At 48.9% G+C, this 21,860-nt stretch overlaps 1 protein-coding gene across 1 annotated transcript; it reads left to right on the top strand.

The window, feature by feature from the left end:
* Positions 1 to 13,802: 13,802 nt before the first annotated feature.
* On the top strand, positions 13,803 to 18,639 carry HSPB6 (heat shock protein family B (small) member 6). Its single transcript, XM_079986489.1, has 3 exons — positions 13,803 to 14,100; positions 16,779 to 16,901; positions 18,029 to 18,639. Exons 1-3 carry the CDS (start codon positions 13,885 to 13,887, stop codon positions 18,224 to 18,226), a joined length of 537 nt encoding a protein of 178 aa, XP_079842615.1. The 5' UTR covers positions 13,803 to 13,884; the 3' UTR covers positions 18,227 to 18,639.
* Positions 18,640 to 21,860: the final 3,221 nt, after the last annotated feature.

Below are 21,860 nucleotides of genomic sequence, written 5' to 3'. Positions count from 1 at the left end.
ACACCCTTTTGTGTGTGTGTGTTTGGTTTCTAAGTAAAATTACTGTGTTTAATTCAAAAGAAGTGATTTCTGACTTAGCAAGTCTATCTAGTTAGATGATAATATACTATGGGTCTTTCCCCCTACCTCAGACAAATTTCTTCAGCACACCCTTGTATAGCTAGGGACATCCCTTCGGTCGTAGTGGGGGCTGGTAGGTGAGACCCAAGTCAAATCACAATGTATCTCCACCTGCCCCACTTCCAATTAGCAGTGGTGACCCCCCCCCCCATTTTTTTATATGAATGCTGCTTTAGCAGTACCTCCTCCCTGCCTGCCTTGTCCCAGGAAAAAATCGGGCAGAGAACCTGGCCAGGTTGACAAGAAGCAGTGGGGCAGGGGCTGCCAGTGCCAGGCATGGGGTCCTCCAAGCGTGGAGCACAGGGCAGTCATCATTATTTGCCCTCCCCAGACTCTTCAGTTCCCATCATTCCTGTTGTTTGCCATGCTGGCTAGGCCAATGGAAAGTGAAACCTTATCAATGTCTGGAGGGTCACAGGTTCTTCATCCCTGTTGTAAAGCATCAAGCACCTAGGCAATCCAACCGTTTGATTCAAACCCAAAAGAGATGGAGGCTTTACGAGGTAGGTGTCACGCTTTCTAAAGCCTGCTGCTTCCACTTTACGTCTTCCTTGTGTATTCAGAAACCTAAGAAAAGCAGCCAGAAAATTGCCAGAGAATCATCTTGGAAAAGATGGTGACGACCAGGGTCGCACACAGTATTTGCATGAAGGGGATCACTGATAGATCTATATCAGGTTTTTTTTAAAAAAAACTGTGTTCCTGTGTGCTCTCCATTATGTGTGACTTACTGCGCTACTTCTTGCATTAGGAACATAGGAGGTGCTGTGGTCTAAACAACAGCCTCTTGGGCTTGCCAATCGGAAGGTTGGCAGTTCAAATCAGTGTGACAAGCTCCCATTGCTCTGTTCCAGCTTCTGTCAACCTAGCAGTTTGAAAGCATACCAACACAAGTAGATAAATAGGTACTGCTGTGGCGGAAAGGTAAATGGTGTTTCCATGCACCCTGGCTTCTGTCATGGTGTTCCTTTGCACCAGAAGCAGTTTAGTCATGCTGGCCACATGACCTGGAAAGCTATCTGTGGACAAACGCCACCTCCCTCAGCCTGAAAGTGAGATGAGCGCCGCAACCGCACAGTTGCCTTTGACTGGACTTAACTATCCAGGGGTCCTTTATCTTACCCTTCTTGCATTGTTGTAGTCCAGCAACATTGGGAGGGCCATAGCTCCCCCATTCCTGTTAAGCTCTGTTGATTTCCATGAAAAATAAAGGTGTATATGTGTGTGTGTTTACTACAATGATAGGATTTTTACATATATATATATTTAGATTTCTTGCTGGGCTTAGTTCTGCTCTCCTTTGCAATTGTTGATGAACAACAACATGTTTACTTGGAAGTAAATCTTATTGCGTTCAATGGGGCTTACTCCCTGAGTAAAAATGTCCTATCCAGCATGCAGCAAAGGGAGATGTAGCCCGACAGCGCATAACGTGCCACAGTTTCTCCCTCCCTGTTCTTTTAGGATGGCGACTTCAAGGGCCTCATTCTTCCTTTAATGAGCAGCCCCCAATTGCTGCAGTTTAAGCCTGTGCTGTGTTCCCCCAGTGCAATATACAGTAGACACTGGAATAGATCAAGGTCTCCTGGCATGGAAGAAAAGTTGCATAGAGAGAAAAAGCTTCACTTGGAATCTGCATGCTGAGTTGCTGTTTTCAAGGGACAGGCGTGGGGCGATGAAAGGAGGAGGAAAGTTGGCTGCTGTCCTAGGAGAGCCTTTCTCCTACACCTCCGTCAGCTGATTGGGATGTAGGATGGTGTGATAAACAGTGGAGGAAACAATGAGCCCAATGTTTCCCTGAGCCGCTGCAGCTTGCTCTGCAATTTAAATGGCGTCATTCCAGCAGGCCGGTTACAGTCTAGTGTCTCAGAAAGGGATGGGGGATCCTCCCTGCTGGTTAGGCAGCCGTGCCCTGCTGTACCTTCTCCCTCCTGCGCAGGCTGGGTGGGGAAGGGGGCGTGAGCTGAAGGTCGGTGATGTCAGCGGAGCATGAAGTAGCCTACAGCAGGTGTTGGCCTGCCTTGCATGAGGTCACTTTTCCATTGTGCTAAGCGGAGGGGGGAGGCACAGGCTTCCTTCCAGCCATGAACTCATTGCAGGTGTCCCCAACCTTTTGGGGGGGGGCAGGTCCAGGGGGGCACATATTTAAAAATCTGAGCGGAAACTTGTGGGCATCACAAAAGAACCATTTCACAAAAGGAAAATAGGCAGAATTGTGTACCCGCTGCCTCACATCAAGGACAACACAGGCATGAAAAGCAGGTGACTTTCCCCAGCAAAACAAAATGAAAAAGCCCCTCCAAACTCAATTTTACAAACCAAGGGGAGAATAAAAGGTTATGGGATGCCAATGGAGATTTCAGAAGTACTGTGTACAACGTTGGGGACCTAAAGCTCACTGAATGTTAATTGCAACCAGTCTCCCAGAATGGCTTCTGCGTTGTTATTTTTTTAAGTACTCATTTTTCTAGGTGGAAGTAAACCTCTAGAAGCAATTCTGCAAAAGCTCTGGAGGACACATGGTTGTGCCTAGGACAGGCGTGAGGAACCTTTGTCCCTCCAGAGGTTGCTGAACTGCAGCTCCCATCGTCCATGGCTCCTGTCCGTGCTGGCTGGGCTTGATAGGAGTCGTAGGTCAGCAACACCTGGAAGGCCAAAAGTTTCCAATCTTTATATACCACCTGACAACAAAAGTCCTATGGGCAGACTTAAGTTAAAACCTTAAAACGTAAATTGCAGTAGGAAACAAAAATCTAACAGAATAAAAGCAGCAATAGAGAATGGCATCCAGTACAACAAAATAAAAAGCAGTAAAAATATATATTTACAACTGAAAATGCTATCAGTGAAGTGATTGTGTTAAAAAATAAGCATTCTAGATATTACCTGTCAAATGTCATTTGACTGATAAGGCCATTGGGGTGGAACCATTCTAAGTTATCTGAACAAGTCCCACTGAAAATCCAACCCATTTACTACAAAATATAAACCAGCAGCAAGCTGCAGTATGGCCATCTTGTTTGCTTCTTTCTCTTCTTTCCTTTTTTTTGTTTTTTTGTTCTTATCATTGCTACTCTTTTTATTTTTCTTGGTTCCACCTGCTTTGCTATCTCTGGAGCTGCTGACACAAATATACCAACTATCAGGTGTGGCTAATGCACACCCACTGAGGCTGCACATCGCCCTCTTCCAAAGAAGTTTGTTGTTAAAAGTGGAGCGGAGATGCCACCCAAGGTGGGTGCAAATGAATGGAGGTATCTCGTCTGACCTGAACTGGCAGCCTCTCTAGCTTTTCACCTCCTTTGCCTTCTTCATCTGATTGCTGGAGCTCCTCACCCCGTCTCCTTTTTTCCATTCCTTCCTTGAAACCTGCTCAGGGTTGCTTTGGCGTTGAAGGCTGTACATGCACAAAAGCACATTTCACTTTGGATTTAATTTACCTCCCTTTGACAAACCAATAGCTAATTCAGATTGAAACCAGCACTTCACAGACAAATCTGTATTTCTAAAATGGGAGGGATGGAGCAAACATACTGTTCTTGCATCTGTATGTGAAACAGTAATGTACCACTTGGCCATGAAGTTCGTGTCCCAGGTATTCAAACCCTGGTCTCCCAGGTCCTAGACCCATCAGATGTGGGAAGTAGGGGAAGTTTGTCTATGTTCACCTCTCTTTATTGGGAAGCAATTCCTGCTGTTTGAGGAGCTGGGATTTGGAAGTCATTTCAGTTCATCTTGTTACCGTCTGTCTATCTGCTGCATATACAACATATACAACATACATTTAAAGTACGTGACATTTATAGCCCACCTTTCTCTCTTGAGGATCTCAAGGTGGCAAATGAACATGGTTCTCCCCCTCCTTGCTTAATTCCCACAACAGCCCTGTGCGGTAGGTTAGGCTGAGAGCCCCAAGGTCACCCATGAGCTACGTGGCCGCATGGGAATTCAAACCCTGGTCTCCCAGGTCCTAGACCAGCACTTTAACCACTGCACTACTTTGGCTCTGCCTCAGTCCTTGTCTTGCCAAATGCAAGGTGGTTCTTTAGGGGGGAAAATTCAGAGGCAATACAAAACACACGTGAGTGAGAAGATTTAAGAATTTGTTCTAAACAGCAAGCAATATATACATACCAAGCAAGAACTTCAGTCTGCCACTTGGAAGCCCTCCAGAAGTGGCAAAGTGACTCCTCCAGGTAGCCTGAGGTTGCACGGCCCCATGGCCATCGGTCCGTGCACGAGCTTCTCCGAACTCGGCCCAAAATAATCTGATTTATAGATAGCTAACCTGTTAGATAGATAGCTAACCTGTTAGCCTTGGCTTGCCTGACTGACCACATGCTACTAGCTACGTGCAAAATATTCCTTAGCCGCTTCTGCCAATGCCTCACTTTCTTCAAACTATGCCCAACATCAAAAGAAGGTACCCAGCAATATCACTTCCTCCCAACAGATTAGGACTAGGAAATCAAAGGCTGTTCTCAGCCATCATAGTGCTTAACAAAAGACAGGGAAAAGGGAGGTACGGGGCAGGAAGAGGGAAACTGAGTTAGGTCACTCAAAATAGAAATATATTCCGGGGAGATTGCCCATGCAGTCCTTTATCTACATAACATAAGACAAGTCAACCTGGATCAGACCAAGAATTCATCAAGAACCCTGGTTGGGGACCTCAGACCCAGGGCCATGTGTAGCACTCCAGACCTCTCTATATCTTGTCCTTGGGACTCTCACCAGGCCTTGCATCAGCCCACCAGCCCTGCTTTTCATGCTCCTAGCATGTTTTTGTCTAGGGTGGATGGAATGTGCTTTTAAAGTCGGATAATGCCTCTTGCTTGTTTGAATACAGGCAAAGTAGCACATGAGCATGTGGCGCTGTGGGGACACAGGTGGTGCTGTGAGTTAAACCACAGAGCCTAGGACTTGCTGATCAGAAGGTTGGCGGTTCGAATCCCTGCGACGGGGTGAGCTCCCGTTGCTTGGTCCCTGCTCCTGTCAACCTAGCAGTCTGAAAGCACGTCAAAGTTACGCTAAGACCAGACCATGTCATTACAGAGGAGGCAGGTTTAGTCGTTGCCTGAGGACTATCCCTGCCTCCGGGTCTGGCCCTGACCGGATGAATACTAGAATCAGCAAGGGATACCCACATGACCTGAAAGTGTTGCTGTGCAATGCCAGGTCAATGATTCATAAGACCACTGCCATCCATGACTTGATCATGGATGGAGGACTTGACCTGGCATGTGTAACAGAGACTTGGTTGGATGAAGCAGATGGGCCTGTCCTTGCCGCTGCTTGTCCACCAGGTTTCTCTTACGCACAGCAACCCAGGTCATGTGGGCGGGGAGGGGGGGTTGCAGTGATTTTTAGGAAGTCATTAGTTTGCACCAGGCGTCCTATTGGGGAGACCCAGTTTTCTGAGTGCATGTTCTGGAAGTTGGGCAATAGGGGCAGTACAGGATTCCTTTTGGTGTACCGACCTCCCCGCTGCACCAAGGATTCCCTGCCCGAGCTGCTTCAGGTCGTGGCGGATGTTCTCCTGGAGACACCTAGCTTGGTCGTCCTAGGGGATTTTAACATCCATGCCGACACGACCTTACAAGGGGCCGCTCGGGACTTCGTGGAAAGCATGGCCTCCATGGGGCTGTCCCTGAATAAGTCTGGCCCAACCCATAGCCGCGGACATGCCTTGGACCTGGTGTTTACCTCTACGGATGTTGGTGATCTGACACTAAGTAAAAGTGAAACGAAAGAAGTGCCATGGTCAGACCACTTCCTGGTGCAACTGGACTTCTCTGCGACCCATCCCCTCTGCAGGGAGGTGGGACCGATTCGGATGGTCCGCCCCCGCCACTTAATGGATCCAAATGGTTTCCAGAGAGTGGTAGGGGATGCTTTATCCCATGTTGATGGCCTTTCAGCCGATTCCCTGGTGGCCCGCTGGAATGTGGAGTTAACCAGGGCTATTGACTGTTTGGCTCCGAAGCGCCCTCTCCGATTGCATGGAGCCCGGAGAGCCCCGTGGTTTTCCACGGATCTGAGGGCAATGAAACAATCGTTGAGACGGCTAGAGCGCTGGTGGCGGATAACCCATTCTGAATCTGACCGGACACAGGTTAGAGCTCAACGTCGAGCCTACCAAGTGGCGATAGCGACGGCGAAGAAGACTTTCTTCACCGCCTCTATTGCATCTGCAGAAAACAGCAGCAGGAGACTCTTTCAGGTGGTTCACAATTTAGCGGAACCACCTGTAACATCGGGGCCCAGTACGGGCCACATGTTCTCCTGCAATGATTTTGCAAATTTTTTTGCAGATAAAATCGCTCAGATTCGGGAAGAAGTAGACTCCACCGTGGGAGCAGGGCCGGGGCGGGAGAGTGCTAGAGTCCTGTCTGGTCAAGTTGTGTGGGATCAATTCCAGTCTGTTACCTCCGAGGATGTGGACAGGCTGCTTGGACGAGTGAAGCCAACCACCTGTCTCCTGGATCCTTGCCCATCCTGGCTTATAAAAGCTAGCCGGGAAGGACTGGGCGATGGGCTTCGTGGGGTGGTGAATGCTTCCCTCCGTGAGGGAGCCTTCCCAGACCCGCTGAAAGAGGCGGTTATTAAACCGCTTCTTAAAAAACCATCTCTAGATGCGGCCACGATGGCCAATTATCGCTCAGTCTCAAACCTTCCATTCTTGGGCAAGGTGATTGAGCGAGTGGTTGCTGAACAACTCCAGGCACGCCTGGAAGAAGCGGACCATTTGGATCCCTTCCAGTCGGGATTCAGGCCTCATCATGGGACTGAAACTGCCTTGGTCGCACTGGTTGATGATCTCCGGCGGGCTAGGGACAAAGGTGAGAGCTGTTTCCTAGTTCTGCTGGATCTCTCAGCGGCGTTTGATACCATCGACCATGACATCCTTCTGGACCGTCTTGAGGGGCTGGGAGCTGGGGGCACTGTCATACAGTGGTTCCGCTCCTTCCTCCTGGGCCGTGTTCAGAAAGTGGTGGTGGGGGATGAGTGTTCAGACCCCTGGGCTCTCACTTGTGGGGTGCCTCAGGGTTCTGTCCTCTCCCCCATGCTTTTCAACATCTACATGCAGCCGCTGGGAGGGATCATCAGGAGGTTTGGGCTGGGTGTTCATCAGTATGCAGATGATACCCAGCTCTACCTCTCTTTTAAATCAGAACCAGTGAAGGCGGTAAAGGTCCTGTGTGAGTGTCTGGAAGCGGTTGGAGGATGGATGGCGGCTAACAGATTGAGGTTGAATCCTGACAAGACAGAAGTACTGTTTTTGGGGGACAGGAGGCGGGCAGGTGTGGAGGATTCCCTGGTCCTGAATGGGGTAACTGTGCCCCTGAAGGACCAGGTGCGCAGCCTGGGAGTCATTTTGGACTCACAGCTGTCCATGGAGGCACAGGTCAAATCTGTATCCAGGGCAGCTGTTTACCAGCTCCATCTGGTACGTAGGCTGAGACCCTATCTGCCTGCAGACTGTCTCGCCAGAGTGGTACATGCTCTGGTTATCTCCCGCTTGGACTACTGCAATGCGCTCTACGTGGGGCTACCTTTGAAGGTGACCCGGAAACTACAACTAATCCAGAATGCGGCAGCTAGACTGGTAACTGGGAGCGGCCGCCGAGACCATATAACACCGGTCTTGAAAGACCTACATTGGCTCCCAGTACGTTTCCGAGCACAATTCAAAGTGTTGGTGCTGACCTTTAAAGCCCTAAATGGCCTCGGTCCAGTATATCTGAAGGAGCGTCTCCTCCCCCATCAGTCTGCCCGGACACTGAGGTCCAGCTCCGAGGGCCTTCTGGCGGTTCCCTCACTGTGAGAGGCCAAGTTGCAGGGAACCAGGCAGAGGGCCTTCTCGGTGGTGGCGCCCGCCCTGTGGAATGCCCTCCCATCGGATGTCAAGGCGATGAACAACTACCTGACATTCAGAAAACATCTGAAGGCAGCCCTGTTCAGGGAAGTTTTTAATATGTGACATTTTAGTGTATTTTTCATCTCTGTTGGAAGCCGCCCAGAGTGGCTGGGGAAACCCAGCCAGATGGGCGGGGTACAAATAATAAATTATTATTATTATTATTATTATTATAAAGTGCAAGTAGATAAATAGGTACCGCTACAGTGGGAAGGTAAACGGCGTTTCCGTGCGCTGCTCTGGTTCGCCAGAAGCGGCTTAGTCATGCTGGCCACATGACCCGGAAGCTGTACGCCAGCTCCCTCGGCCAATAAAGCGAGATGAGCGCCGCAACCCCAGAGTCGGCCACGACTGGACCTAATGGTCAGGGGTCCCTTTACCTTTACCTTTAATTCCTCTTGTTTGGATACAGGATAGAGTAGCACATGAGCATGTGGAAAGTAGCCTGCTGAACAAAGGTAGAAATTACATTCCTTGCTCTGTCCATTTTGGTCTCTGGCTCCACCTACCCCTGGCACCTAACCTTCCATCCCCGAAGGTGTCCTAGAAGGAAATACAGACCTGGGAACAAAAAAGGATTCCTAACCCCTGATTTAGGATCTACAGCAGCGGGGAATGAAGCTGACAGTCTTCCCTTGTCTCTTCTCCTTCATACCTCACAGCTGGTATTTGGGGCTAAACTGCCTCTGCATATGGAGGCGCCATTTGCACATTACGTCTAATACTGACCCCCCCCCCAGTATAGCTGCCTGCTCTCCATAAATTCGCCTGATCCCATTTGAAAGCTGCAGCCATCACTGCATCTTGCAGCAGCAATTTGCATCAATTAATGACATTACGTTTCAACGTTTAGGGGACTGTCTCTGCCAAACGAGAAAACCTAGAGAGGTTTGTCTGGCATCTGTTTTACTAGCAGCGCCAGGCGAAGGACTCCCCACCCACCCCCTCCACTACCACCGAGCTTTCTGGGTGCAGTTTTAACCCCCTTGGCTGCTCTGTGCTTCTTTTATGATTATCTGGCTTTTAGCTTATTTTACTGCTTTGTTTTGATGCTTTTAAGTCTTCTGCTCCTTTTGCTAACTGCCTTGGGAACAGGATACAAGAGTAGCATAAAAACAGTGTTTTATTTTTTTAAAAAAACTGAGAAATGGGCTAGCAGTAGAGAGAAAATCCTGCTTGTTTTTTTCTTCAGGGAAGGGAGAAGTCTTGGAACGGTGTATACCTGGAACGGCAACACACCTGTTATCCAAAAGAGTTGAGAGCAGCATTCCAGCCTTTTGATGTAATCCAGAAGACGCTTTGGCACAGTCCACACCCTTTCCCAAGCTCAATAGTCTGACTATGAGCTACCCTGTTCTTCTGAATGCTTAGATCCCACTGGAGCAGCACTGATCTCATGGGGTAACTGCCCCACCTAACCCCAGAGGCAGCTGAACAAGCAGTCGGACTCCTTGCGGAAAATTGTGCTGCAGCTCTTTTTAAATCCTTTGAGAATATGTGTGTGGCAAGGTTCTGACTGATGGAAACAGCACGCGAGCTTTGCGAGCAAGGAGGTTGCAATATGGCATTATTTAAAAGTGTGTGGCCTAGTGGTTAGAGCATTGGACTAGGGAGACCAGGGTTTGAATTTCCACTCATCCACAAAGTCCCTGGGTGTGTCTCCACTTAACCTGTCTCACAGGGTTGCTGTGAGGAGAAAATGGAGAAGAAGGGGAACCCTGTGTCACCCTGAGCTCCCTGGAGGAGAGATGGGATATTCGTATGAGAATAAGCTGCTTCTAAGCTATTTGTTTGATAAAAAAATCATTTAAATGCTTTTTCTTAAATCAAAATGGAACATTCCCTACAAACCGGAAACAACTCTGCACATTTTTTAAATATTATTTTTATGGTCAGGCCATGCACCCCCACCACTCCAATATTCTGGGTTTCAAAATGCATTATATAGCCTCGTAAAGTTGGGTGGGGGAAGAGTCTCTGTCCTCAAGTAGAACCAATTAAGTTACCCAGCTACCAAGATCAATAAGTGTTAGCGTACAATGCCCTAAATGGCTTGGAACCCCAGTCCTGAAAGGAGTAACTCCCCAGCCATCTTAGGCCCTACAATGGACAGAAGAGGACCTCTGGCCGCTGCCCACTTAGGATTGACCCATGACAGGGCCTTCTCAATGGTGGTTCCCCATTTGTTGAATGGTCTCCCTGGAGCAGGGAATCTGTCTCCCTTGGTATTGGCTTTCAGGAGAAACTCAAGGACATTCCTGTTTACTCAGATCTTTGATTATCAGGTATTGCTACATCTATCCACTACTGCAATTGGTTTTAGATGTTTTTAAAATAGTTTTTAAAATGCTTTAAATATGTGCACAACATTATGTTTATAATGTGTTGTATTACTATTCTGAGATTGAGCTCCTTTGGGAGGAAGGGTGGGATACAAGTTGAGTAATAAATTAGTGATGTTTGTCCCCCTCCCAAAGATATGCAGAGAGAACATAGTTCATAGTACACGCTTGTATCATCTCCTTGGGCTAGGGAAAAAATATCCCCTCCCCTTTAACATATTCCCTGCCCCTGCTGCTTCTCAACTCTAAATTATCCTCTCCCCAGGCTGCTTTTTCACTTTAAAAAACTGTGTTGGGGCTTCACAGCTGCATTCATTTGCAGGTAATGTATAATTAAGGTAAAGGTAAAGGTACCCCTGCCCGTACGGGCCAGTCTTGACAGACTCTGGGGTTGTGCGCCCATCTCACTTAAGAGGCCAGGGGCCAGCGCTGTCCGGAGACACTTCCGGGTCACGTGGCCAGCGTGACATTGCTGCTCTGGCGAGCCAGAGCCGCACACGGAAACGCCGTTTACCTTCCCGCTGGTAAGCGGTCCCTATTTATCTACTTGCACCCGGAGGTGCTTTCGAACTGCTAGGTTGGCAGGCGCTGGGACCGAGCAGCGGGAGCGCACCCCGCCGCAGGGATTCGAACCGCCGACCTTTTGATCGGCAAGCCCTAGGCGCTGAGGCTTTAACCCACAGCGCCACCTGCGTCCCTAATGTATAATTAGCCCCTTCTAAATAAATATACTTAAGGTCAGGGGCACACGCTAAGGATTTCAATAAGAATGTTTTAAGTATACACTGACAATTCTCCCAGTTGAAACTGAGAGGAGCTAACAGTGCCAGAAAATTGGAACATTTGTGCTCGTTATACCACAGATGTTAATTTTGTAAAATCACTTTTCAGGGAAACAAAACAGCTTTACTAGTCTCACATCAATTAGCCTAATAAAGGCCTTGAGCAGGAAGCTGGGCTGCTATCCCTTCTGCTTCAAAGGCGATTTGGCATTTGAAAGGTGTGTCTCTCTAACCCAATCCCACGGCTTGCTATAGGAGGCGACATTGTATGCTCAGCAAGAAAAGTGTGCTTGTGGTAGGGAGAGATGACTGCTGTATGTAAACTGTGCATGAGAATTCCATTTAGTGTATCTTTCAGCTGGTTCCTAACACCATGGACCGAAGTTCAAGCGAGTCAGAAGGCCTGATCCTGCAGGCCTGTTTTATATTACAGTACTTTCCAACCAAGCTTATTATTGCATTCACCTGTGAGTCAAGTGTTGACCAGTTGTGTGGTCTACATGTCAAGATCCCAAGCTGCATATTGAAAAAGCTGAACCACAAGACTCTTGTTTGTGAAAGCCTCCAATTCTTGCTCCTCTATAATATAGAGTCCCTTCTTTCCAGCTACCTTTGCTTATAAAGGAGCGAATTTTGCCGTGTTCGTTCTCCCCCAGAGATTTGGATTAGAGGTGCGAAATATTTCCCAGAATGGTGACTTGAGGGAAATACCTGTACTGTCGAGAAACTACAGGACTTGTGCAGTAGGCGGAGGTGTGAATCAGTCCCTTTAGCATAATATGTCCCATTAAATCAAAGTGGGGTGATTTGTGACCCTCTGGGTACTGCTGGACTCCAACTCCCATCAGCCCAGCCAGCTTGGCCAATGAGACAGGGATTATGGGGTTGTGGACAGTGTTCTCGAAGCTACCAGCATGAGTTTGACCAAACTGCGGGATGCAGTGGAAGACAGGAGTGCCTGGCATGCTCTGGTCCATGGGGTCACGAAGAGACGGACACAACTAAACAACTAAACAACAAAGTCAAATGAATGAGTTAAGCATGTTTACATCTTTTGGAGCTGACCTCCTGGGTTTCCTGTATCCCTTCCCCAGTTGGCATTCTGGATTGTCCTGCTTTGTGAAGGAACCCCCCCCCCCCCCAGGTCCTTTGCAAGCAGTGCTACATAAAAGGAGCTGCTGCTGAAGCAGCTAAGCATGCTGGGTATGTGCTGTCTCTTCCGTCGATCCATCACCTGGTCCTTGCAGGGTTGGTCCAGTGAGCTCAGGGTTCTGCCTTGGGCTGAGGAAGGGCAAGCAAGTATCTACATGTTGCCAGGCGCAACAGGGATGCTTCCACTTGCGCTGAAAGGCAGCATAAGCATTTTAAATAAATTAAAATAATGTTTTGTGAACATTTCCAAACTCCTTTATTAGGTCATGTCACTGACACACACTATATATTTAAAGTGCATGGCCTCCCCCTCCCCAAGGCTCCCGGGAGCCATAGAGCTATGATTCCCACCAACACCCTTAACAAATTACAGTTCCCAGGATTATATCAGGCTAGAAGGCAAAGCCGGCAGGAAGGGAAGGAAACAAGCGAATGTGGGTTGCAGGAAATGGTGTTAGGGACATAAACGTGGAGAGTGGTTGTTTTTTCGTAAAGAGATTTTATTGCATTTTGGAATATATACAAAAACCAGAAGAACTGATGACAACTGACGAAAAAAACCATGAGCACATAGAATATGTACATTTACTTCTGTGGCTTAAGTAACAAAGTCCAATTCATGAAAGAAAAAAGAAAAGTTGTCTTCACAGTTAAAAAACACCAACACCCAGAGAATACATTTAGTGTTGTTTGACTGTCAAGTGAAGTTCAGATTTGCCAGGCTTGTGTCCATGTTTGTCTTCAAAATGAAGGTTGTCCTGCCTATGTGACAAAGGAATGAATGCCAAATGATACAAAAAATGTCTGGGTTTGTGGAAATCTCAAATTATAGCGTACTTTCCCCTGTGATAGTTTTATTCCACTGCGAGTGGTGAAAGCAGAGACAAATCTTTAAAAGATCTGTTAACGCGCGCTCTCTTTCAAAGGGAAACAAGGACTCACATTTCTTCCCTCGGTGTATTTCCGGCCCACCATCGTTTTGCTTCTCCCGTGTATAAAGGTAACGTCTGAAATGGGGCCGGGGGGGCGGGGCAGCACCGACCGACGGGAAGAGAAACGATGTGCTTTTCCCCCTCCTCCCCCATCTAACCACCTGTCCCCAATTCAGACGTTACCGTTACACTGCCCTCCCACTTTGCGGCGTCGCAGCAGGGCCGTCGTTCAACGTGGGAATGGGCTGGATGGGAGCTCTAAGCCGGGGAAACGCCGAGAGAACCTTCCCGGCTCCCTCCTTTCCAGAGTAGAATCCTGATGACACGGATGATCCAGGCACGCCTTTCCCCGCGGAGCCGCGCCTCCGCCCATCGGTTCCCACGTGAGCCTCGAGGCTAGGCGAGCACTAGGCCCCGCCCCTTTTCCCGTGGCCCCGCCCACCCGGGCGCTTCGCGGGGCTTCCCGCTCCGTCCCGAAGGCTCTTCTGCGTTCCAGCGGCTTCCAGGGGGCGGAGCCGGCCGGGTATAAAAGGCGCCGCGGCGGGCCGGGCTGGGCGTGCGCTCCCCTGGCCGCGGTCTGTGTTCTGCGCGTCTCCGGCTGCTCGCCCGCCCGCCCGCCTTCGCCTCTCCGCGCCATGGACATCGCCATCCACCACCCCTGGATGCGGCGGCCCCTGGGCTTCCCTTCGGCCTTCCCGTCGCTCTTCCCGCCGCGTCTTTTCGACCAGAGGTTCGGCGAAGGGCTCTTCGAGAGCGACTTGTTCCCGGCCACGCTCAGCCCCTATTACATGCGCACGCCCAGCCTGCAGATGCCTGCGATGCCGCAGATGCCGGACACGGGGCTTTCGGAGGTAGGTGCACCTTGCGTTAAGTTGTGGACGCGTCTGGAGCTTTTGAGCGGAATTGCACCAGAAAAGAAAAGAAAAGAAAAGAAAAGATAACGGGAAGTTAGTTTTCTAATCCCCCCCATGTATGTCGTGATGCCTCTGGCCATGTGCAGAGTGCTTTTTTGGCCGAGCAACAGCGCAGCAGGCCCCCCGCCTAACCGGAGGCTGCTGAGGGGGGTTGCTTAGGATTAAAAGGGAGCAGAAATGCGCGAAGATGGGTAGGGCTCGGTGTCTGGACCTGCGTCGTGGGAATGGGTGTGCCTGCGTGTCGGGAATGTGACGCTTCCTGCGGGGAAACGGTCTGCGGACCCGAAAGTAGGGGTGCTGCTGTTGCCAATTGGTGAAGGTGTGCGCTTGAAAGAGGAAAGGGTGCCAAGGGGCTGGCAGGCTGTGCTTACCTATTATGGTAACATTCTTCAGCCGCCCCAGCTGGCCCTATGGGGGAGCAGGGGGGAGACAATGCCAGCTGGGTTGTCTTGCCCTGCGGGGAAGGGGCTGGCATGCAGGACTCAACCCGCCCTCTGGACTCTTGCTATACAGAAGACGCACTGTCTTGCTGGCTCCCTGCCCACAGCTGCCTGGAGTTACTTACCAGCATGGGGGCATAAGAGGTGGCCTTGCCCCAGATCAGATTATTTGTCTGTTTAGCCCAGCACCACCTGCTCTGACCGGCAGTGACTCTCCAGGGTCCCCAGGGAGATCATTTCCCCACGTTGCCGCCAGATACCTGATCCCGAACTGGAGGAGTTGGGAACTGAACCTTGGACCTCCTCCATCACCCCAGATAGTTGCTGCCTATATTAGAGATGCTTCCTCGCTCAGTCGGACATTGGCTGTTGTTTCTGCTGTCCACACTGGTGGGGAATCCCAAGAATTTTCCCCACCCCCAAGTCCCTTCTGCTTGTGGTTAGAATGGGACGTGCCAAGGGGGGGGGGTTGAACCAGGGTCCTTCTCTGCATGCAAAGGAGCTGCAGTCATCAGCTCCATAAATAATAATGACTAAATAATATGTAATCGGACCTGGGAAACGAGGGGTTCTTCTAAGGGCTGTGGCATTAACACCCAACTGTTAGAATTCATCCTTGGGGAGATTTCAGCACAGCCTTGCGCTGCTGCTGCTGCTGCCGCCGCCACTTAACTCCCCATGCATGACTGGCATACTTGGGCTTTTTTTGTCTTGCGCCTGCTTTTTCCAATGTGCTTCATCACACCCCTTGGCAGGGAGATTGCTCCTGTGTTCTTGGCGCACTGGCTCTAAATAATATACAGCGGTCCTACCTAGAAGACCCTGAGGAATAGCTCAGTTGGTAGTGCCTGAAACTTTTTTCAGTCTTGGGTTCGAGTCCCTCACTGGGAAAAAGATTCTTGCATTTCAGGGAGTTGGACTGGATAACCCTCGTGGCCCAACTCTACAATTCTATGATATTCTTAGCTACCTACAAAAGGGTGTAAAATACAGAGCATTCTCGCCCATATTATAAAGGGTTGTGTTTAGCCTGGAGGGGCTGTTGCCGTGTTGGTTTCTGTAACTGCTACCCAGTGCTCATAAAGCGGCTTCATGGTGGCTCTAACTTATTATTTAACAATTAAAGTGGCTAATTTCTTTCCTAAACGCTGTGCATATATTAAGATAATATCAGAGGCAGGGAACTTTGGTCAGCCCAATGACACACTTCCCTTCTGGACAACCTTTTGTGTTGGTAGGTGAGGCCAGAGCCGAGAATGAGCAGAGCAGCGAATGTGAATTCTGCCTTATGCAGTCAGCTAGTCTCTGCACAGCCTGGCATACCTGTTTGGTCCTCCATCCAGACAAACGAGAAGCCTCAGCAGAATTCAATGACGTATTCCACCCAGGCACAAACACTCAAAGAGGGTGTGGTCTTGGAAGAAGTGTGTGATCTGGGTAGAGTCTCGGGGCCAGATACAGACCTGGAGGGCAGCATTTGGCCCCTGGGCCTGGGCATCCGATCCCTGGATTAAGACAGTTGTTGTTCACTGTCTGGTAAGGCATGATATAAAAGGAAGAAGGCATGGTGAGGGAAGAGGAAAGCAAGTTCTGCGCTTTGGCTGCATATGTTACTAGAGCACTTACTTTCTTCCCCAGGCTTTTGATGGACTGTGGTGGTGTTTGCTATTAGTTGTGCTTCTGTTATTGGGGATGTCCGGTTTTTTTTATTATAATGTACAGTGGTTCCTCAGGTTACAGACGCTTCAGGTTACAGACTCCACTAACCCAGAAATAGTATGTCGGGTTAAGAACTTTGCTTTAGGATGAGAACAGAAATCACGCGGTAGCGGCAGCGGGAGGCCCCATTAGCTAAAGCGGTACCTCAGGTTAAGAACAGTTTCAGGTTAAGAACGGACCTTAACCCGAGATACCACTCTGCTTGTTTATTGTGCTCTCAGTATCTATTTTTTGGGAGACTTTGTTCAGCCGGCAACTAACAAGTTCAATGAGTTATAATAGTCCTTGCTAAATATGCCCAGTGGTGTTAGTGCCTACCCTGTGGCTTGTTGAAGAAAGCAGTAAAAGGGTGTTTACTTGTCCACAACAGCACCCCTGTGGGCAGGGGCAGCTGGCCTGCAAAAGTTTCTGTCTGTTGAATCCAGTTTTTACTTTGTTTTCCCCCCTTCCACCCAGGTGAAGATGGACAAAGACAAGTTCTCTGTGTTGTTGGATGTGAAGCATTTTTCACCTGAAGAGATGAGTGTGAAGGTGATTGGGGACTACATCGAAGTTCATGCCAAGCATGAGGAACGGCCGGTATGTAGCTTCATGGGTTCTTTGTGGGGTGACCCTGACCTAAAAGATCCCTGTGGTGGCCGTAGGCCAGTGTTCTTCAACCTTGGGAGTTGTCGTTCAGCAAAATCTGGGGAGCTGCCATCCTTGAGCTGCCATCAGCTAAGCTGCCTGGGAATGATGGGGTTTGTGGTTCAGCAACTTCCAAGACCCGAGGTTGAAGAACACTGGCATATCCAAAAGCAGAAAGTTAAAGCTGCCATCCTAAGTCAACCCCAGAAGCAAATCCTATTGAACTCCGGAGTCCTCTTAGTCTGTACGCAGGAATTTGGAAACCTCAGTAGCTGGAACTGCCTGGAAAAACATCTGTTGCTGCACCACCAGTGTCCAGAGCAAAATCCGTGGCCCTCCAGAGGTTGTTGGAAATGCAGCTTGCATTGGTCCCAACCAACAGGGTTTATGGCCAGGGGTGCAGGGAATTGTAGTTCAGCAACATCTGGAAGGGCCACAGATCCCGTCCTGCCCCCCCCCCACAAGCCCTGCCTGAAATGTGCAAAAACTACATGCATCTGTAAATAGAAGACATCTGAAGGCAGCCCTGTTTAGGGAAGCTTTTAATGTTTAATAGACTATTGCATTTTAATATTCTGTTGGAAGCCGCCCAGAGTGGCTGGGGAAACCCAGCCAGATGGGCGGGTTATAAATAATAAATTATTATTATTAATAATAATAAGGCATGTGTTGCTGCCTGAACTTCCTGTTTGAGTTGCCTTGGGCAGGCAATATAAAGCGACTAACCAATTTAATAAAATAACTTTGGAACTCCCTGCCTGTTGACATCAAGGAGGTGCCTTCACTGCACACTCTTTCAGTGCCTGCTAAAAACATTCCTGTTGAATCAAGCTTACCTAGATACTTAGAAAGCTGAGGCCATATCAGTGTTTCAGTATTTTATCTCTAGAAGTAGGGTTCTAAAATTTTACTTGGGGTTACTGGTTTATCTTTCCATAAACTGCTTTGACCTTTTTCCTTTTAAAAAATCAAACGGCGTATAAATTTTGTGAAGTAAATACATAAATTTCTTGGGGAGAGTGCTGGTTTCTGGACCCCCTTTAGTCACTTGCCTGTTTTTGCGTCTCCGCTCTTTACAGGATGAGCACGGCTACATCTCCCGGGAGTTCCACCGCCGCTACATGATCCCCAAGGGGGTTGACCCCGCAGCCATCACCTCGGCCCTGTCTCCCGATGGTGTGCTATCCATCACGGCGCCGACTACCCAGGCTCTTCCCGGAGTGGAGCGCAGCATCCCCATCAGCCGCCAGGAAAAGCCTGCCGTCACCGGAAAGTAATAGGGTAGCAGCCTAGCTTGGCTTTTTGCTCTCCGTTTTTACCGGAAGCCAGCAAGCATCTGAGGCCTGCTCTCCCCTCGCTAGTAGCTGCAAGGGCTGCTCACTCTTCACAGAAGTGACATTCCCCTCTGCCCCCTCTCTGCTGAGGTTCTGGCAGCAGAGACTATATATTGCCTCTAGGGTGGTGATCCTTTAGTGCAATTTCCCTACACTCCAGTAGGACCTTCCTGGAGTAGAGATTGGGCCCTTTCTTCTTCTGGCTAGGAGTACCCTTCTGTTGCAGGCTTACTCTGTGCACCACTGTTTATGCCAATCTCATTGCTTTGTATAAATACGGATGCCACTTGGGTACATGTACTTGCTTAAAAAACAGATGTCACATTGATACTTGCTAATAAACATGATGTTTCTGCCTTCTGAGTGTGTGATTGCATTCTGGACGTGGGAGGGCAATGAACCTTAAGGCGGCACCAGCAGGGAAGGTGGGTGGTAGCAAGTTTCCACATCACTGACCACGGCATTGACCGCTGAATTCCAGATTAGAGCATAAGAGCCCAGCAGGATCAGGCCTATCCAGCAGCATATTCCTTCAAGTGGACATCTCGGAAGTGAAGGAGGAAGACATGGGCATAAGCGCCCATGCAAATCAATAAAACACTCTAAAAAGGATAGTTATTTTGCAGAAGCCATGCTGATTCTTCTCTAGCAAAGCTTGTTCTTCTATTTTTTTCAATGCTTTCCACCAGTTTTCCCAGGACAGATGTCGGGCTAACTGGTCTGCAACAGCCCAAATCCCAATATATTTCCCAAATACTTAACCTTACACTAGCCACTTTCCACTCTTCGGGTACAAAGGCTGATTATTAGCGACAAGCTGCATGTTGTTGTTAGATCAGCAGTTTTGCATTTCATTTCTCTCAAGAATGCTCTGAGGGCTGTCATCTGGACCCGATGACTTCTTTTGAATTGGTTGAGGACGCCTAGAGCATCATTGTGTGATGCCAATATTTGCAATAGGACCTGGCAAGAGGATTTGGTTGTTAAACCCCTGGGAATTGTAGCTCTGTGAGGGGAATAGGAGTCTCCTAACAACTCTCGGCACCCTTAGCAAATTGCCCTTCCTATAATTCTTTGGGGGAAGCTATGATTATTCAAAGGGCAAAGTGCAGATGGGGCCTAACTTAGACCATTAATTTGAATGGGTCTACTCTCAGCAGAGGGATGCGGGTGGCACTGTGGGTTAATCCACAGAGCCTAGGACCTGCCAATCAGAAGGTTGGCGGTTTGAATCCCCGCAACGGGGTGAGCTCCCATTGCTTGGTCCCTGCTCCTGTCAACCTAGCAGTTCGAAAGCACATCAAAGTGCAAGTATATAAATAGGTACCGCTCCAGTGGGAAGGTAAACGGTGTTTCTGTGCGCTGCTCTGGTTTGCCAGAAGCGGCTTAGTCATGCTGTCCACATGACCCGGAAGCTGTACGCCGGCTCCCTTGGCCAACAAAGCAAGATGAGTGCCGCAACCCCAGAGTCGGCCACGGCTGGACCTAATGGTCAGGGGTCCCTTTACTCTCAGCAGAGCTTATCTCACACTCTGGCTTATGTAGCACCATGAAGCTGTCTTTTGTGCAGCTGCAGCCATGTGAACCCGAAGCTTAACAGACTCACTTTAATTACCCCTCAATGTCCAGAACAAAGGCCTATTGCCTCCATCCTAATTGCCATTCAAGCTTCTGATTTTGAAACTGTAATTACAAAACAGCAGTGTTTAAGACGCGTGAATCCTTCCACATTTCCAGATGTCTCGGCATGTATAGGCAAATTTCAAACGTGCTTAAAATGTACCGTGTCTTAACATCTGTGGGCACTGTAGTCCCGGTGGAGACACGCAATACGCATTCCACAAACGACAGAAACTTGGCGGGCTGCCTAATCCGTTGTGCCGATGGATTAAATATCTTTATTTTTGCAGAGGAGTCTTGTGGTGTTAGGCTTTTGAAGCAAAACAGTCATGTCAGTTGGCATGTCTTAACAAATTGGTTATGGTGGAAGTTTTTTGCGGGCTACAGTTCCAACTTTATTGTGTGCATCTGATACTGGAACATTCTGCTTGGGGAGCTACCTGGTTCTGCCTGGGTGGCTATTACAGGCACTGGGTATGACAGAATTTTGGTGTGATTCAGCAGGGATCTCCTAGGTGTGGTCTTATTTCAGCCATGGAAATAAGTGTTGGAAACATGCCCCAGGAAGGCTACCAACTTCCAAGTCTTCAGAGCGTCTCTCCGGTGGTCCTCCCTGGCTGTAAATCACCCTCAGTCCAGAGAGACCAGTGATAAGTGACCTTTCTCTTCTGAGAAGAGCACACTAGTCTTCTGGTACAGTGGTACCTCGAGTTAAGTACTTAATTCGTTCCGGAGGTCCGTTCTTAACCTGAAACTGTTCTTAACCTGAAGCACCACTTTAGCTAATGGGGCCTCCCGCTGCCACCGCACCGCCAGAGCATGATTTCTGTTCTCATCCTGAAGCAAAGTTCTTAGCCCGAGGTACTATTTCTGGGTTAGCGGAGTCTGTAACCTGAAGCGTATGTAACCTGAAGCGCATGTAACCCGAGGCACCACTGTATTTCATAGCAGAAGAAAGATTTGTAGTTCTAAAACTACTTTATTTACAGTCTATGTACAAAGGCTCCATCAGCACGTCTGTGCTCTTTGAACACCAGTACAGAAAACTGCGACACATACAGAAGTGAAACTAACTTCCAACAGTACAGGAAGAGATAATACAGACTTCCTTTCTCACGCTCTCTCAGACACTCACATGATGTCCACAAAACATAGTACAATAGTACCACTCGCTGGAGCAGCTCGGATAAATAAAAATCCTAACAATAAGTTCCCCAGAGTTACCAGGTTTGCAAAATTTTAGTACTCTCTTTGCCCTTGCAGATGAGGGACAGAATCTGCTTCAATGGCTGCCTGCTACATTTCTATGCCCTGGTACTGAGGAGTGGGCTTTCTTGTCAGTCCACTCACTTTCTCTAGTAAGCATGGAGGAGAAAGTGTTCCACCTCTTTGGCCTGCCTGCCTCTAACTCCTTGCCTCCCTGTGGTGAGTAGTCTAGTATTTAAACAGCCTAGCACGGCACCCTTAGATTTGTTGTTGTTTAGTTGTTTAGTCGTGTCCAACTCTTCGTGACCCCATGGACCAGAGCATGCCAGGCACTCCTATCTTCCACTGCCTCCCGCAGTTTGGTCAAACTCATGCTGGTAGCTTCGAGAACACTATGCAACCATCTCGTCCTCTGTCGTCCCCTTCTCCTTGTGCCCTCCATCTTTCCCAACATCAGGGTCTTCTCCAGGGAGTCTTCTCTTCTCATGAGGTGGCCAAAGTACTGGAGCCTCAGCTTCACAATCTGTCCTTCCAGTGAGCACTCAGGGCTGATTTCCTTCAGAATGGAGAGGTTTGATCTTCTTGCAGTCCATGGGACTCTCAAGAGTCTCCTCCAGCACCATAATTCAAAAGCATCAATTCTTCGGCGATCAGCCTTCTTTATGGTCCAGCTCTCACTTCCATACATCACTACTAGACCCTTAGACTAACATCTGTTAATTTGCTTAGTTTGTACTGACTTTGCCATGAT

Source organism: Podarcis cretensis, assembly GCF_951804945.1.
Source record: "Podarcis cretensis genome assembly, chromosome: 8".
In the NCBI taxonomy this organism is placed as follows: domain Eukaryota; kingdom Metazoa; phylum Chordata; class Lepidosauria; order Squamata; family Lacertidae; genus Podarcis; species Podarcis cretensis.
Note: the sequence above shows the minus strand (reverse complement) of the source record. Positions and strands in the feature narration are given on the sequence as shown.

Bases quoted from the DNA above. Each gene is read 5' to 3' on its own strand.
- HSPB6 (XM_079986489.1), top strand. From the start codon at position 13,885: ATGGACATCGCCATCCACCACCCCTGGATGCGGCGGCCCCTGGGCTTC. The intron at 14,101-16,778 runs GTAGGTGCACCT...CCTTCCACCCAG, and splicing joins CGGACACGGGGCTTTCGGAG to GTGAAGATGGACAAAGACAA. The intron at 16,902-18,028 runs GTATGTAGCTTC...CGCTCTTTACAG, and splicing joins CCAAGCATGAGGAACGGCCG to GATGAGCACGGCTACATCTC.